This window comes from Diaporthe citri (genome assembly GCF_014595645.1).
Source record: "Diaporthe citri strain NFHF-8-4 chromosome Unknown scaffold_7, whole genome shotgun sequence".
NCBI lineage: Eukaryota > Fungi > Ascomycota > Sordariomycetes > Diaporthales > Diaporthaceae > Diaporthe > Diaporthe citri.
The window spans coordinates 4,057,287-4,071,303 of record NW_025064852.1 but is presented as its reverse complement, the minus strand read 5'-3'; the positions used below and the strand labels follow the sequence as shown (position 1 = coordinate 4,071,303).

General features: G+C 54.8%; 5 protein-coding genes across 5 annotated transcripts; 2 read left to right on the top strand and 3 right to left on the bottom strand.

Moving 5' to 3' along the window:
- Positions 1-129: 129 nt before the first annotated feature.
- On the top strand, positions 130-1,875 carry INS49_014247 (uncharacterized protein; the record flags this gene model as incomplete). Its single annotated transcript, XM_043174938.1, has 3 exons — positions 130-461; positions 526-982; positions 1,042-1,875. The coding sequence occupies 3 exons, from the start codon at positions 130-132 to the stop codon at positions 1,873-1,875; spliced, it is 1,623 nt and encodes a 540-aa protein (XP_043021883.1).
- A 185-nt stretch (positions 1,876-2,060) lies between these two features.
- Positions 2,061-3,158, bottom strand: INS49_014246 (uncharacterized protein; the record flags this gene model as incomplete). The annotated part of the gene is made up of 1 exon (XM_043174937.1): positions 2,061-3,158. One exon carries the CDS (start codon positions 3,156-3,158, stop codon positions 2,061-2,063), a length of 1,098 nt encoding a protein of 365 aa, XP_043021882.1.
- A 1,218-nt stretch (positions 3,159-4,376) lies between these two features.
- On the bottom strand, positions 4,377-6,836 carry INS49_014245 (uncharacterized protein; the record flags this gene model as incomplete). The annotated part of the gene is made up of 3 exons (XM_043174936.1): positions 4,377-5,567; positions 5,639-6,212; positions 6,280-6,836. The coding sequence occupies 3 exons, from the start codon at positions 6,834-6,836 to the stop codon at positions 4,377-4,379; spliced, it is 2,322 nt and encodes a 773-aa protein (XP_043021881.1).
- A 3,281-nt stretch (positions 6,837-10,117) lies between these two features.
- Positions 10,118-10,828, top strand: INS49_014244 (uncharacterized protein; the record flags this gene model as incomplete). Its single annotated transcript, XM_043174935.1, has 1 exon — positions 10,118-10,828. One exon carries the CDS (start codon positions 10,118-10,120, stop codon positions 10,826-10,828), a length of 711 nt encoding a protein of 236 aa, XP_043021880.1.
- A 910-nt stretch (positions 10,829-11,738) lies between these two features.
- Positions 11,739-13,661, bottom strand: INS49_014243 (uncharacterized protein; the record flags this gene model as incomplete). Its single annotated transcript, XM_043174934.1, has 2 exons — positions 11,739-12,112; positions 12,836-13,661. The coding sequence occupies 2 exons, from the start codon at positions 13,659-13,661 to the stop codon at positions 11,739-11,741; spliced, it is 1,200 nt and encodes a 399-aa protein (XP_043021879.1).
- Between the last annotated feature and the right edge of the window lie 356 nt (positions 13,662-14,017).

Sequence of the window (14,017 nt, the reverse complement as noted above, 5' to 3'; positions counted from 1 at the left end):
CCTCGACCCTTTCGTACCCCGGTTACTGTTTTTGGTCGCGAGAAGGTTCTTCCCGTTGCAGCATACTGTCAGCTGTGGTCGAGTTCAGCTGGGCTCTCACTATCCAAACACACGCCGTGTGTTTTCACCATGCCGCAACAGCCGATATCATTTCAGTCCTCGTCGAAAAATACGCCAGACCTCTCGTATGTGGCCCAGCCGGAGACTGAACCGCGACAGCTGGAAGCTGGCGACAGCTCAGAGCTTGACGAGAAGGACAGGGGATCCGGTGCAAATACCCCTTCGGTTTTGCTGCCTCCTAAAAATGAAGCCACCGGCGAGACAGCGCACCCTGGGGATAGTTCTGAGTTCGTCGTGTGGTGGAATGAGCCAGCAGACCAAGACCCAGAGAATCCCATGAACTGGTCGTCGAGAAGGAAATGGTTCAATATCATTACTATCTCCGTAATTAGCTTCCTAGTGTAAGTGAACTGCACGGTTCAAACGCTACATAATCTTGACGGCACACCTAACTAACATGACCAGGCCCCTCATATCCTCCATGCTCTCCCCAGCCGTGCAGCTGGTAATGCAGGAGTTCGACACCAGCTCCACGACCTTCGCGACCTTTGTCGTGTCCATCTTCGTGCTGGGGTTCGCCTGCGGCCCGCTGATCCTCGCGCCGCTGAGCGAGCTCTACGGCCGCGTGCTCATCTACAACATCACGAACGTGCTGTTTCTGTGCTTCACCGTCGGCTGCGCCCTGTCGCAGAACCAGTCGATGCTCCTGGCCTTCCGCTTCCTGTCCGGGTTCGCGGGCGTGGCTACCATCACGATCGGCTCGGGCACCATCGCTGATCTCATGCCGCGTGAGAAGAGAGGCAAGGCCGTGTCGATATGGTCTGTTGGGACCATCTTGGGCCCGATGGTTGGCCCCATTATTGGTGGGTATGTGACCGAGGTCCTTGGCTGGAGATGGATGTTTTGGGTCATCTCGATTGTGGTGAGTTTTGAAGCTGGATCAAACAAGCAGTGAAGCGATCATTGTTAATTGTCGTTCAGGTCGGTGTGGTGAGCATCTTCGCCTTTGCGGTTCTGAGGGAAACGTACCCCGTCGTGTTGCTGGAGAGGAAGGCAGCCAGGCTCAGAAAGGAGTCGGGAAATCCACTGTACCGGTCGAAACTCGCGCCCGACATCACACCACGGGAGCTCTTCAAACGGAGCATCATGCGGCCCTCCAAGATGCTCCTCTGCTGTCCCATCGTCACAGTCATGTGCACCTACGTCGCCGTCCTCTATGGCATACTGTACCTCCTCTTTGCCACGTATTCCTTTGTATTCAAGGAAGTGTACGGGTACTCGACATTCGCAGCCGGCCTCGTCTTTCTCGCAGGCGGCATCGGGACACTGTCTGGACTTTTGTACATCGCAAAGTTCAGCGACAGGAACTTGAAGAAACGCGCGGCCGCCGGGAAGACGGTCACGCCCGAGGACCGCCTTCCTCTGATTATCACGCTACCAGGGGCTTTGACGTTTCCGATGGGCTTGTTTCTATATGGCTGGACCGTCGAGTATCAAGTCCACTGGATCGTCCCTCAGATCGGGACGGCGATCACGGGGTTTGGATCCATCCTCATCTTTGTTGGCATCCAGACATACCTCATCGATGCGTTTGAGGGATACGCAGCCAGCGTGGTTGGCGCCAATGCGGTTCTTAGAGGCACTGCTGGAGCACTTCTCCCACTGAGTGGTCTGCAATTGTACGAGGCCCTTGGATGGGGTTGGGGGAACAGCTTGTTGGGATTTCTCACGCTGGCATTTGCTCCTGTGCCTTTGGTTATTGGCTTTTATGGAGCCAGATTCCGCAACTCACGGATCAACCAAATCCAGCTGTAAGCATTTTGGCTCCGCCTCGGAATCCTTAAATGCCAGTAAAGAAGCACATCACATAGAAGAATTCGCATTGTATAAATTTACGAGAGCACATAATTTTCAATGACTGTCACCAAATGGGTATGCTTTTTATTGTCCAATGAGTCAACGCTGCTGCTATGATCCGTACACCATACAAGAAACAATATTTACAACCGAACCTCATTTTGCGGGATTACCCATGGGCTGAACCTCTCAATGAGCTCACCCCGCGGGACATCCTCCAGGTGAAGTTTCCGCAGGTTCCGGCCCAGCCTCATGTACTTGATGCCGGTGGCCATCTCGACGAGAATGATAACAGCCGTGATGGGCGACGCATCTATCCCGAGCTTCTCAGCGAGCGCGTGCCACGCCACGAGCAGGTCAGGGACGTCCTCCGAGAAGTTCCGGTTGTCGACATCAGCCGGGGCCTTGAGCTTGTTATGCGGCGGCGAGTTCTGCGCGAGGTCGACGAGGTCGGTGAAGCCCTGGCCGTAGCACTCGTTGGAGACCTCGATGGTGCTCTTGAGGCGCAGGCCGAATTTCGCGCCGACTTCGATGCGCACGCGGTCCACGGCGATCATGGCGTTGGCGACGGACCGCGTGAGCCCGTCGCGGTAGATGAGGAACTCGCCGGCGGTGCTCTCGATGCGCCCGACGTTCATGAGCATCATGAGCGGGTGGAAGACGCCGTTGATGTTGGACAGGCTGACCTCGACGACGCTGCTGCACCACCTCAGCTCCATTGGAAAAATGCCCTGGATGCCCGCGTAGAACTCCGGGCCGAGGTCGTTGCGCAGCGCCGCGATGGAGACGAGGCCCTTGCGGCCCATCACGCGCAGGGTCCCGTCCTCCATCCGGCACGAGTAGGGCGATATGTTTGTCTCGAGGATGTTTTCCACCTCGATCTCGGCGCCCGCCACGAGGGAGAAGAGGTTGCCCGGGATGGCGATGATGGTGTGCAGCCGCAGGTCGAACCCCTTGAGCTCCTCGAGGAGTGTCTCTTGTCCGGTGGACGGGACCGTCAGGATCAGGACTCTTGAGAAGGCAACGACCTCACTTATGTCTGTCGTGATTTCTACTTTTGTCGAGCCCTGCATCACACCAGTCACCCTTAAACATCCTTTTTCCCTCACGGCGTCGGCATGCCGCGTGTGCTCCGGATGCGAGTAGACCAGCACGCTCCTCCCGTGATTTTGGAGATCGGCGGCGAGGGCGAACCCAGCCGGCCCTGCGCCAAGGATCGACACAGGAAGCTGCAAGTCCATTTGGCTGTGCTGCAGTTGGTTGTGTTGGTTGCGTTGATGTAACGATATGATCTGTGAGAGTGTGTGCGACAAGGGGGACGACAGGTGTGACTATGAACTGATTTCTCGGACGACTGCTTATCGCTGTGCGTTTGGGAGCGCGAATATATGTCGAGTTCTGAGCAAGAAAGCTCCTCTGGGTCTGATACTCCAGACTTCGATAATACCGGGGCAAGGTGAACCCCAGGATTGTGCTCAGAAACAGGGGAAGGTCCGCGAGACGGACGTTGCAACGGGCACACCCCCGGGGTTATAGATCTACACCTGAGCAAGTTTCCGTAGTTTTGACCACCCCCCTCAGCCATCAACCCCCGCTCCTCCGCCAAAAAAAAAATGGAATAATACCAATTCCCTCAGTCTCCCGTACTGTACGTACCAGTAAACCTGGGCCGAGCGCGCCCCACCGCTGACCCTCCTGCATGCGAGCTGGGCTTGGGATTCCAGTCCGACTGTCACTTGGGGGAACGGTGGCCAAGTTTCTCTCGTAAGGTGGGGTAGTCTCGTTTTTAATCTGCACACATATGCTTCTTAAGCAGTATGCATCCAGTCCCTTCATACAGTAGTAAACGCTTAGACCCCTCGTGGTAGAAAAAATACAATGCCGGTTTTGAGCACGATTATGGCTTGTGGCCCAGAAAATAGTGACAGCCTTTCGACAGCTACACAGACGAGTCTAGCAAGAACCGCTTCTGGCGGCGCCATAGACTAGAGCCGTCGACACAAGCAGCCCAAGACTAATAGCCGGGCAATCAGTGATACGGCGAAGACCAAATAGTCTCTCGACGCAATCCCTCTTCTCTCGTAAACGTGCTCTGAATCCAGGAGTCGAGCTCCTGAGGCCAGGGAAGATCCTGCCGGATGTGGCGTGCCAGGTCTCATTGGGGCACATGGTGAAACCAAACAGCTGGGACCGCTGCATGGGGATCGCCCATCTTGACTTTGCCTGCAGGGGTGGTTACAGCACATGGCAAGGTTCGTCTGATTCTGTGCGCCACTGCTTCTTCTTATTTCATTGGGCATCGAAATTTCTCGCACGCTCTTCTCGAAGATTTGCGTTCAGAAGTTAAACTCTCAGAATCCACAGAAGACGTCTCGTAGGCTTCTTAGACAAATTATCTTGATTCGTAGAATAGAACAATTATTTACTCCCAAACCCAAACATGGGCACAATCTAGAGATTTACCAAGCATACGCTTCCTCAACAATATCCACATGCGATCCGCTCTTCACACACTTAACCACCTCCTTCGCAGCCTCATCTGCCATGGCACCAGGGCCACAGACCAGAACAGTCGTGTGGTGCCCAGGTTCCAAGGAGGATCTTATCACACTCCCGATATCCATCCTCCCCATTGTCGGTGGTGCTTCTGCAGTCGTCCTCAGGCTTTCCGCGTCCTGCGCTGGGACTTCCTTCTGACCAGTGGGCACATCCCCAGTACACCAGAAAGAGAACTCAACCCCCTCAACACCGATGAGGAAATTCCTCTTGACATGGTCGATCAGTGCCATTTCCCGAGCAGACCACGCGAGGATAAACCGCCTCGTCTGCCTCATGACCCCCCGGCTCTTCCCTCCTGCGGTTTCACCCGTCCGCGGGTTTGCGCTTGCGTACTCCTGGACAAATCCGAGGGCATTTGTGATCCCGATACCACCGACAAGACACAGCACCGTGTCCGTAGCAAGCAGCGGCTGGAGTGTCGACGTGTGGCCCGCGTAGGGGCCCTCGGTGTAGACGCTCATCTCCATGATACCCGGCGAGCAGGACGAGAGACGCCGCTGGAGCTCGGCCGTCGCCCCGGAGTGGACGCGGACGAGGAAGCGGACGGCCACGCAGTCCTGGACCTCGGGCTCGTGGGCGACTGTCTTGACGTCGGAGGCCTCCTTGACGTCGCTCCCGTTGATGCTGGGGCGGGCTGACGCGACGGGCAGCGTCTGTCCTTTCCTCCTCCATCCTGCTACACTAAAGGGGTGGTTCTCCCAGAGCTTCTCCAGCCCGGGGAAGTAGAGGAAGCAGTGCTGACCCGGGCCGAAGTTCCAACCGACCCTCGGGAAGATGGTGACTTGTATGATGTTGCTGTTGGGGATTGCCTCGACGACTGCCTTTGAATCGCCTAGGCGGTTGAGGTAGACAATTCGGGCTACCCTCGCGACTCGCTCGGCGGCCCAGAAGGCGAAGGCGATGTATAGCCAGACCTGGTAGCCCCAGTCGTATCCGTAGTGGGGGATGATGTGGTACCAACATCCCGCCAGGGTGATGACGATGAGGATTATGTGCAGTATCAGGAAGGTCTCGTAGAGCATGATGCGCAGCGGTAGGAATGCGAAACCCGTTGCCAGGCTCATCGCTATTGTTGCGATGATTCCCCAGTACTTTGAAGAGGAGTATGTTAGTTTTCTATCGAACGAGATCCCATGCAAGGACTGTAAACACGAAAACTTACGAAGAACGGTTCCGCCGCTTTCTCCGCATACGCTGACGCCCCCTCATACCCCGGCTGCCAATACGCCATCGTGTACACGATGGAATGCACAATGGCCTGCAGGGTGGCGATCCTCGCAGCCCAGCGATGCAACGTGAGGAACGTGGTCTGGCTCCACCCGGTGAAGGGGATCAGAGGGTTGTTCCGGCCGGCAAACAATATGGCGATGCTCATGTTGACGAAGCTGAGGGTCCCCGTCCGGTTGCCGACATACTCGCAGAGTTCGAAGCCCTTGGAGAACCAGTAGATGTTCGGCTGGAAGCTTTTGAAGTTGACAGCGGAGAAGACGATGTTGAGGATGACATAGATGGCGATGAAGATGCTGAGTGTCCTTCCTGGGAGGTAGCCTGCCCGCCCTGGGAGTGGTTCCAACCGCCGAGACCCGAACAGCGCAGGCATGAAGACGGCTGATCGGAGTTTCATCACGATACCGGAGTTTTGGAGTCGTTTCTGGAGTCCGGGAGAGAGAGTTGTGATCTGGGTCAGGGTGCCACACACGAGGCAAATGCCGATGACGACAAGGTAGATGATCAACCTGAGAGATCGCCTGTGAGCACAATGCTTGCATATTATACGGAATATTACACCCGGATGGAACTTACGAATATCTCGTGTGGAGGTATTCAGACCTGGCGAACTCTTTAAGAGTCCCGTGGGTGGAATAGTAGAGTTCTCGGTTCACGAGGCTGGTGACATTAAGCCACATGGCGTCAGCCTCGAGCTCAACGGTAGGAGCCGTGGCGGGCAGGCTGTCCTGGAAAGTTGGCGACGACGCCCCAGCAACCGCCTGGTTGCTGAAGCACTGGGCCTGTTTATCGGCAGGATATCCATCGGCATTGCAGTTCTGCTGGATGCAGTACGCCATCGTCTGGAGCCACGGGGTGTTGGAGGCGTAGCACTCGTCGCTGGTCATGCCCATGGGCATGTCTGATTCCATATCCCTCTTCTTCATTCCCATGTCCATACCGGCCATGTCGTCGCTGGACATGAACGTCGTGCAGTTCAGGAAGAGGGTGGAGAGCGAATCGTGACATGCCTGGCAGCAGAGGTCCTGGTACAGTGAGATGCCGAAGCCCACGACGCCATCTTTGGCTGCCTCAGTATGGTGAATGAGGCTGAAAAGTGACCAGACAACGAGAATGGCGGAGGTGAGACCCATCATGGGCGTTGGGTCGCGGATGATCGATGCGCAGCTTGGGGGACGGACGAGATTCTGAGCTTAGAAAGAAGAATCATGTGTGAGATGCTACCGGAGCAGAACTCTGGGATCTTGGAACTTTCTGCTACCGTAGCATCGGGTTCAGAATCTGCAAGGCAAGGCAGAGCGGAGGCAGGGGCGAGCGATGTGGAAGTGGAATCCTCAGGAAAAAAGAGGCCGGGTAAGAGACCTTAGTGTTGAGCGATCATCCACAGTTAAAGTCGGGTGGTGCCAAGTTGGGCCCATGCGAGTGGGTAAGTGCTACCCTCTGTGCTCCCGGCTCCCGGGTTTCTTGTTTATCACACGAGCAAGTAATAAGCAACGATACAAGTCCGCCGTCCCACATTGGGACACGGCCCGCTGAAGCTACACATTTGATTACCCCACTGGCGAACAAGCTCCCGCGGGTTGAGGCTGGGCCCCCATCTCCGGTAGAATCCAAGTGGCTTCTTAAACGTGCTCATGATCTGATGCGGAAGCACCCAAGGAGCCAACACGGCCTTGGGTGGCCGAGGATGTGCACTCCTCCCGGCCATCAGGGTAATAAACGCTACGTCCAGACCGTTCTGTCTCAGAGCAGCCAGACGGGCTTTCCCAGTAGCTCGCCACAGAACTTCTCGCAGTACCTGTGGGAGCAGGAAAAGGTAACTTTCCCTGGAAACTCTACGGAGGAGAGCGCGGGTCGTGACCTTGGAGCTACCCCTGCCGGTACGAGCTCCGGGTTGAAACATTGTCCAGGGCCCTGTCAAGTAATAAATACGTTGCTTTCCCCGCCCCAATAATACGCCTCTCAGACACAGAGTCAGTGTTTCGAGTCCTCCGCCACAACGGTGCCCAAAGGCGAAAGCGAAAAGGGAAGAGGCACCCACGAGGATTGAGAGGTGAGATAGTTTGAGCAAGTTTTCCCTCACCGGCACGGGGCCACGGATGCGGCTAAGGCAGGGTCAACGGCGAGGACCTGCTTACGAAGGTATCGCGCCGCGGCGGCTGGCCAATCACGGCGCAGTTAATGTGCTCAAAGTGGGTGCCGGCCGACATGAGGGAGGCGCGCATTATATCGCACCTGGTTGGCTCAGCTTAGCCCTGCTGCAGGGTCTCGGGACGGTGCGTTCGTCCAACGCTGCACTTTTGGGGGCCGGCCGACTGGTGGCCGTGCGTATTCTTAGCTGGTGAATGTGCTCCTCCACGGATCCTACTGGGTCTCGCCCGCATCTCGGACGGGGACCCAGCGCTGCTGGGAGAAACGGCTGACAAAGGGTCTACACGCATTGGACAAGGTATGAAATAAGACATGGGATGAAATGAAGTAGGTTCAAAATTCCTGGAGATTTTCAAAGTCTACAGTCGAGTCTCTTCTCCTATTTTTAGAAAAAAGCTTAGCTATGAAGATCGCCAATAACCTCTCCGGATATGTTTCTTATCTTTTGCCTTCTTGCACCCTGTGCTCTGCGTGTATCACGAATTCGCTCCGCCATCTCGTGATGAAATAATTGTCGACCAAGATTCATCTTTATCCTATGGGCTTAGCATAAATACAAGCGGGAACCAACCAAACCCAACAGCCTCGAGCTTACGGCTTGCTTATCTCAGATGCCGACATCTCTTCATCCAGCACTAGTAAGGGTTGGTCTACGATGACTGGAAGCGAGACACAGGGAAGAATTCCACGATACTCCCCAACGCTATGGAGACACCACGAATTTGGCCTTTTGGGTTACGGCAAGGGTACCTGCCTATAAGGCATTCTGTATCATCGCCTTCAACTGAGATCGCCTGACTCTCAGGGGCTTTTTAGCGACTTTCTAGGTATTTTCTGGCACTTTCACTCACCGAGCCTGAAATGTATGCAAGCTCCAATAGAAGCCTCGGTTTGCCCAGTGCGAAGTCTTTTATGTACCATGACAAGAATCGCGCGGTAGCATGGAATAACGGGGCGAGCCCCCTGGCCGCTGATGCGCGGACGGGCAGAAGGCGGCCCTTGCTGTGGCGTGTTCAAGACACCACGATAAGCCTCAGTGGCGGCGGCTGCAGATGGAAGGAAGAAAAGCTACACACTGCTTTTGCCACGGCCAACCTCTCGGTGTGTGGGGATGGCGACGCAATCATGTGCTCGTTGCGGTGATCGACTCCGCAGGCAGGCATTGCCGAGAGCAGGTGAGTTGGCATACTGAGGAAGCGTCTCGATGCACGACGTATGGTGGTGCTTGCAGTAGTAGCATACTTCCGCGTCTGGGATGGCCCCAGTGGATCTGGGGCGTGCTGACAGCAGGCAGTGAGTATGATAATGCCGGAGAAGCAGGACAAGCAAGCAAGTGCTCTGCACCGTCTTGAGGACCTGGGCGCTCTCTTCAGGCACCTGCCGACTACGCGGTGAGCCTTGGACACTTGGTCAGCGGTTCTTTGTGACGGCTGCTGGCGAGGAGACTGAGGGCGCGAGATTCCCCAATCCCAAGGTCCTCTCCCTTCAGTACTTTCAGCGCCGCAGAAGGTCATTGTTAGCCCGCTGCGTCAAGCCAAAGTTGGCTGCCTAGAAAGAGGGACCGAGACCAAGTCAGTCAGGAGAAACGGACATGGACTCGAAAAGTACATCATTCACAAAGCTGGATGATCTGTCACTTCTAGCTGATAATCATTGAGCGATGCGTGGGGCTCAAAATACGCGCTTCCAACGGCAGATGTGCTTCGCAACGATTTGTACAGTTTCCGTGTGTGTGTAACATAGTCATCAACAGTTTTGGGTAGAGCCTTTTCTTTGGATGATGTCTGTCATCAGCTGCCAGAAGGCTGGCCAGAATAGCATCTCTGACTTTTTGAGAGTGTATTTGAGGTGGCCAGAGGGGCTGCCTAATCGTGTGATATGAGATGTGTGTACGATGGAGACATTGCGAACATTGGAAAGATGAAGCTTGAGGTGATGCAGAGCTTATGCGGCACCTGGGTGAGTTAAGGCTGCACTCTCTTGGAATGTTGAACATTCTCATCTCAACTCAACTCAGTCATTTCGTCCAGGCTCTGACTGTAATTGCTCGTAAGCTGGCAAGCTTTGGCAAGTGTTTCCCAGGTGCAGTTGTTGCGGTGACAACACCGACTTGCCTCGACCCAACCCCACCAACCTGGGCTCTTGCACCTTCAGGCAACAAAACACCGGCCTGCAACTGCAACCCCATCGCGTCAACAACATTTGACACCTTCCACTTGACCATCAAACCAAACTCAACTCACATTTCTCGTCATCATCCACAATGACTTCTGCCAAGAAGCCCAAGGCGACCCCCAACCCCACCCCCTGCGGCCTCAGCGCGCGAGAGGTCGAGATCGCGGCCCTCGCGTGGAAGTGCCTCGACACGGACATCAATGACATCAAGGCAAGCGGCGAAACCACCCCGTCCACCCCCAAATCACAACACACACACATGCACAAACAAGAACACGTCCCATCCACCGAACGAGGGGAGGATCATCACGACGCGCCTCGAAAGAGATGCAAAGTCACTGACAGCAGCCTCACGTCCCACCCCAAACAGATCAACAACGCAAAGCTAGCCAAGCTCGCAAACATCCCCCTTCCCGACTCGGCCGGCCGCACCTGGCGTACGGTCAGAGCCAAGATCGTCGCCGCGACTATGCCTTCCGACAGTGCTGGCCCCGGCACCCCTGCCACCCCCGCTACTCCTGCCACCCCCGACGGCGGCACCTCTGCGGCTGACCCTACTTCCCCGTCCCTTCTTGCGTCCAAGAACAAAAAGGCTGCTGCTTCTGCTGGCAAGGTCGCCGGCCGCAAGCGGACCATGAAGGAGGCTGATGGCGGCGACGGTGGCGACGGGGACAAGGACGAGGCTGAGGGAGGCGAGAGGCCCAAGAAGGCTGCGAAGCGCGTCAAGTCCGCGGGCGCTGTCATGACGAAGGAGGAGCCCAACGCGGGTGCTGGTGAGATGGAGGCGGGTGAGGTCTGAGTGAATGGTGGGGGTGAGGCAGGGCTATTGAGTTCTGTCGAGGCTCTTTTGTGCCATGCCAATCTGGAACTGCTTTGGGAATTCCGTTGCAGGAATACCTATGGAGCCTTGGGCTAGGCTTTCAGTGGCAAGGTGGACAAGAGATGCATGTGGCTGGGGGGGGCTTTTCATGGGCAGTTTGTTTATGAGCATGGACAATGCGCGGGTGTCCCTGGGCTTTGTGGGAGGCAGTTTGAGGGGATTTAGAGCCTGACTGCCTTGAACATCACACAATGCCGTCCGAACTTTGAGACGGAACAGGTAGATGTGATCAGAAAAGCCATTGAATGAAAACAGGCATGCCATTTGGGAAGACACTATGAATGTGCTACATGAACACTTGTAACGGCAGCCTATGCCCAATAATTGCACGTGGTGCAGAAACGCAACGGCAAAGTCTGTCACTGTGATTGCACATGGCGGTCCGTACGAGCTACACGACTTCAAGCCAGTTGGACGACTACGAGGTCTCAGTCCATGTCCTGATCTCTGCTGCCCTCATTTTAGCAGTCAAGCCAGGCCTCCTTCAAACCCTACCAACCATTGGCTCCTGATAGAAGCCCAACAGGCGTTTCCTAACACTCTGTCTGAGGCGGTCAGGACACTGGGCCCCTGACCAAGCGATGCCGATAATCATGGCATGTGCTCCCGCAGTGTTAACGCCGTCGAATGGACAAATTTTCAGAGTTTTCCCGGACACAATTGAATTGTTCTGCTTCAAGAATCTTCTGTGTCCTTTTTATTGCTGCCTAAGAAGTCAGATAAAGTGAAATTTTTGTTTAAAAAGAGGCTGAGAAGAGTACTATTAGTGTCCTGAAGTCCTCATCAAAGTCTCACCCTCGCATCACGCTGCAAACCCGCAAATACTTCCTCAGAGGTCCGGATGCTCTTTCGGTGACGAGGGCGCTGTCCAATACTCTTCATCGCTCTCACTTTCAGATGCCGAGAGTAACTCGAATGCATGCCGCTTCTTGTGACGACCGGTCCGCCGTAGCTCGCGACGCTCGCGCATCTCATGAACACCCGCTGTGATTCGTTTGAGACGTTCTTCACGTTCTTCACGGTTCTCACGTTCTTCAGTTTCAAGAACAGAAATGAATCTGGATGCTGGAGACGAGGATCGTGACAACCACGGCGCGTCGTGCGGCGGTTCGACGGACGCGGTGCTTGGATCACAGCAGTCGCTGTAAAAGTCGATCTGGACTGCGTCTGCCGACCGAACGAGGCATGTGATGCCCAGTCGTTCTATGTTCAGCAGAACTAAAGACAAGTCGCAATGGACCTCGCCATGTTCTGCTCTGGAGCAATAAGATGGATGCGAACGGTCTTCAGGTGGAGCTTTGAGCGAGAGGGAATGCATGATGCGATGTTTCGCGGTAGTTTTGCTCAGAGGATCTTGCAAGTGAGCAGCACACAGCCACCCAGAAGGAAGAGAGCTCGCGAGTGTCTCTGGAAATTTGTTCTCGATATAATGCCATGAGGTAAACCGTAAGCCTGCGTATGTGGGCCAACCGAGGGTTGTTTGCAGGCCAGACACATCGTGATCTTGGTCGTAAACATGGGTTGTCACCATATCCCACGCTTTTTGTAACTCTTGTCGAGATCTAAGTCTTGCATCATGCTCTCTGTGTGAGTAAAGCAAACCCAGAAACGCCTGGACCGAACTGGAATAAGCAGCCTCGGAGACGTGAGAGGCTGTCTCGGCGTGGGCCCTTCGAACGCTCGATCCCATCTCAAGCTCCCAGGGTTTGCGAGGAGGAGTCAGCCTTTTGACCAGGATCTGCAAAGCCGCCATATCACTCTTAATGCTGATGTTTGACTCTCCATCTGAGATCATGAATATTAAGTCCCAACACACGTCATCCAGAGTTTTGTGTTGAGAGACTTCGAGAGCGCGGGAGTCGAATCCAGAATCAAGCCGTCTCGCCAATCCTAGCAAGCCATAGATCCTATCTTGGCCTCTTGTACCTTGGCAAAACGACGTCTTCTCTATCAATTCCAGGATCTTAATGGGTTTTCCTTGCTGGATGCTGGTCTTGAGGTCCGCGAGCGCTTCGATACGCTTCATTTTTCGATCACGGTCGGCGGAGGCGTCGAAACGGACAGATCTCTTCATAGCGATCTCCATCTTGTGCAAAAGGTCATTGAAATTGACGCAAGTATCGCCGCCTGCCACGATACAATTTCTTTCACATGCTACCTCCTGCAATATCCAGACCCTCCCCCAGTAAGGCTCTCGGAAGCCCAGCTGATCACAAGATTTGTGGATCTGTTCAGACTCGGATGAATTCCACGCATATTTAGGTGCGCATCGTGTGTCAAACTCCTCGGAGATCTCGACCAAAACCCTGAGGGCCTCCACCATTTCCCCATGGTTTCCCAGCCAAGAAGTAACGTAAGCAGCCTGCGCGTATATATCTCCCATGCGTGAGATCTGCTCATTCTTCTCGCTGTGGTGGCCCAGATCAATGCAGAGCAAGTCGGTCCACAACCATGCGCGCCTGGTACCTTCCTTCTTCCGGGTGTGGCACAGGAATTCCCAAAGACTCTGGTGGACTCTGTATACCAGGCCATTGATGTAGACGGTTTGCGTAGGGGTAGAGTCACCCCATACATACGACAATGCGGCATAGTCCGGACAGGTCTGGATGTCGCTCTCGTATTGTTGCAGCGTGCAGGATATGTCGCCGCGGAAGAGTTCGGCGTGAATCTGGACCAGGCGAATACACGTGTTCGAACGAAGCTCGGCGTGGCGAATATCTTGCAGGGGCCCTTCCCAAGCGCTCACCTCCATGGTAGCCAGTCCAATGCTGAAGAACAAAGGCGAACAAGGCCAGGTAGCCGTTGGTCAAGATAGACGACGTAGACTGCTGCGGGCACCCACGCGCCCCATTCAGACACAGGTTGAGGTTTAGTGTGAAGAGACCTTATATATTGGCCTTTAGAAAAGGATCCATGTCTTTTCTGAAGCTAACTCCAATCCTAACCTCAACCCTGAGCCCCCCTTCTAGGTGGGAGCTTGCTACATCACGACAAGAGTGACATTTCGTGATATGTTTGAAAGAGTACTTGTTGCTTAAATTGTAGCCAATACTTAGAACCCCTTTCCATGTGAGATGACACAGCATGTCCAGCAAGGTCCCTTGGAGA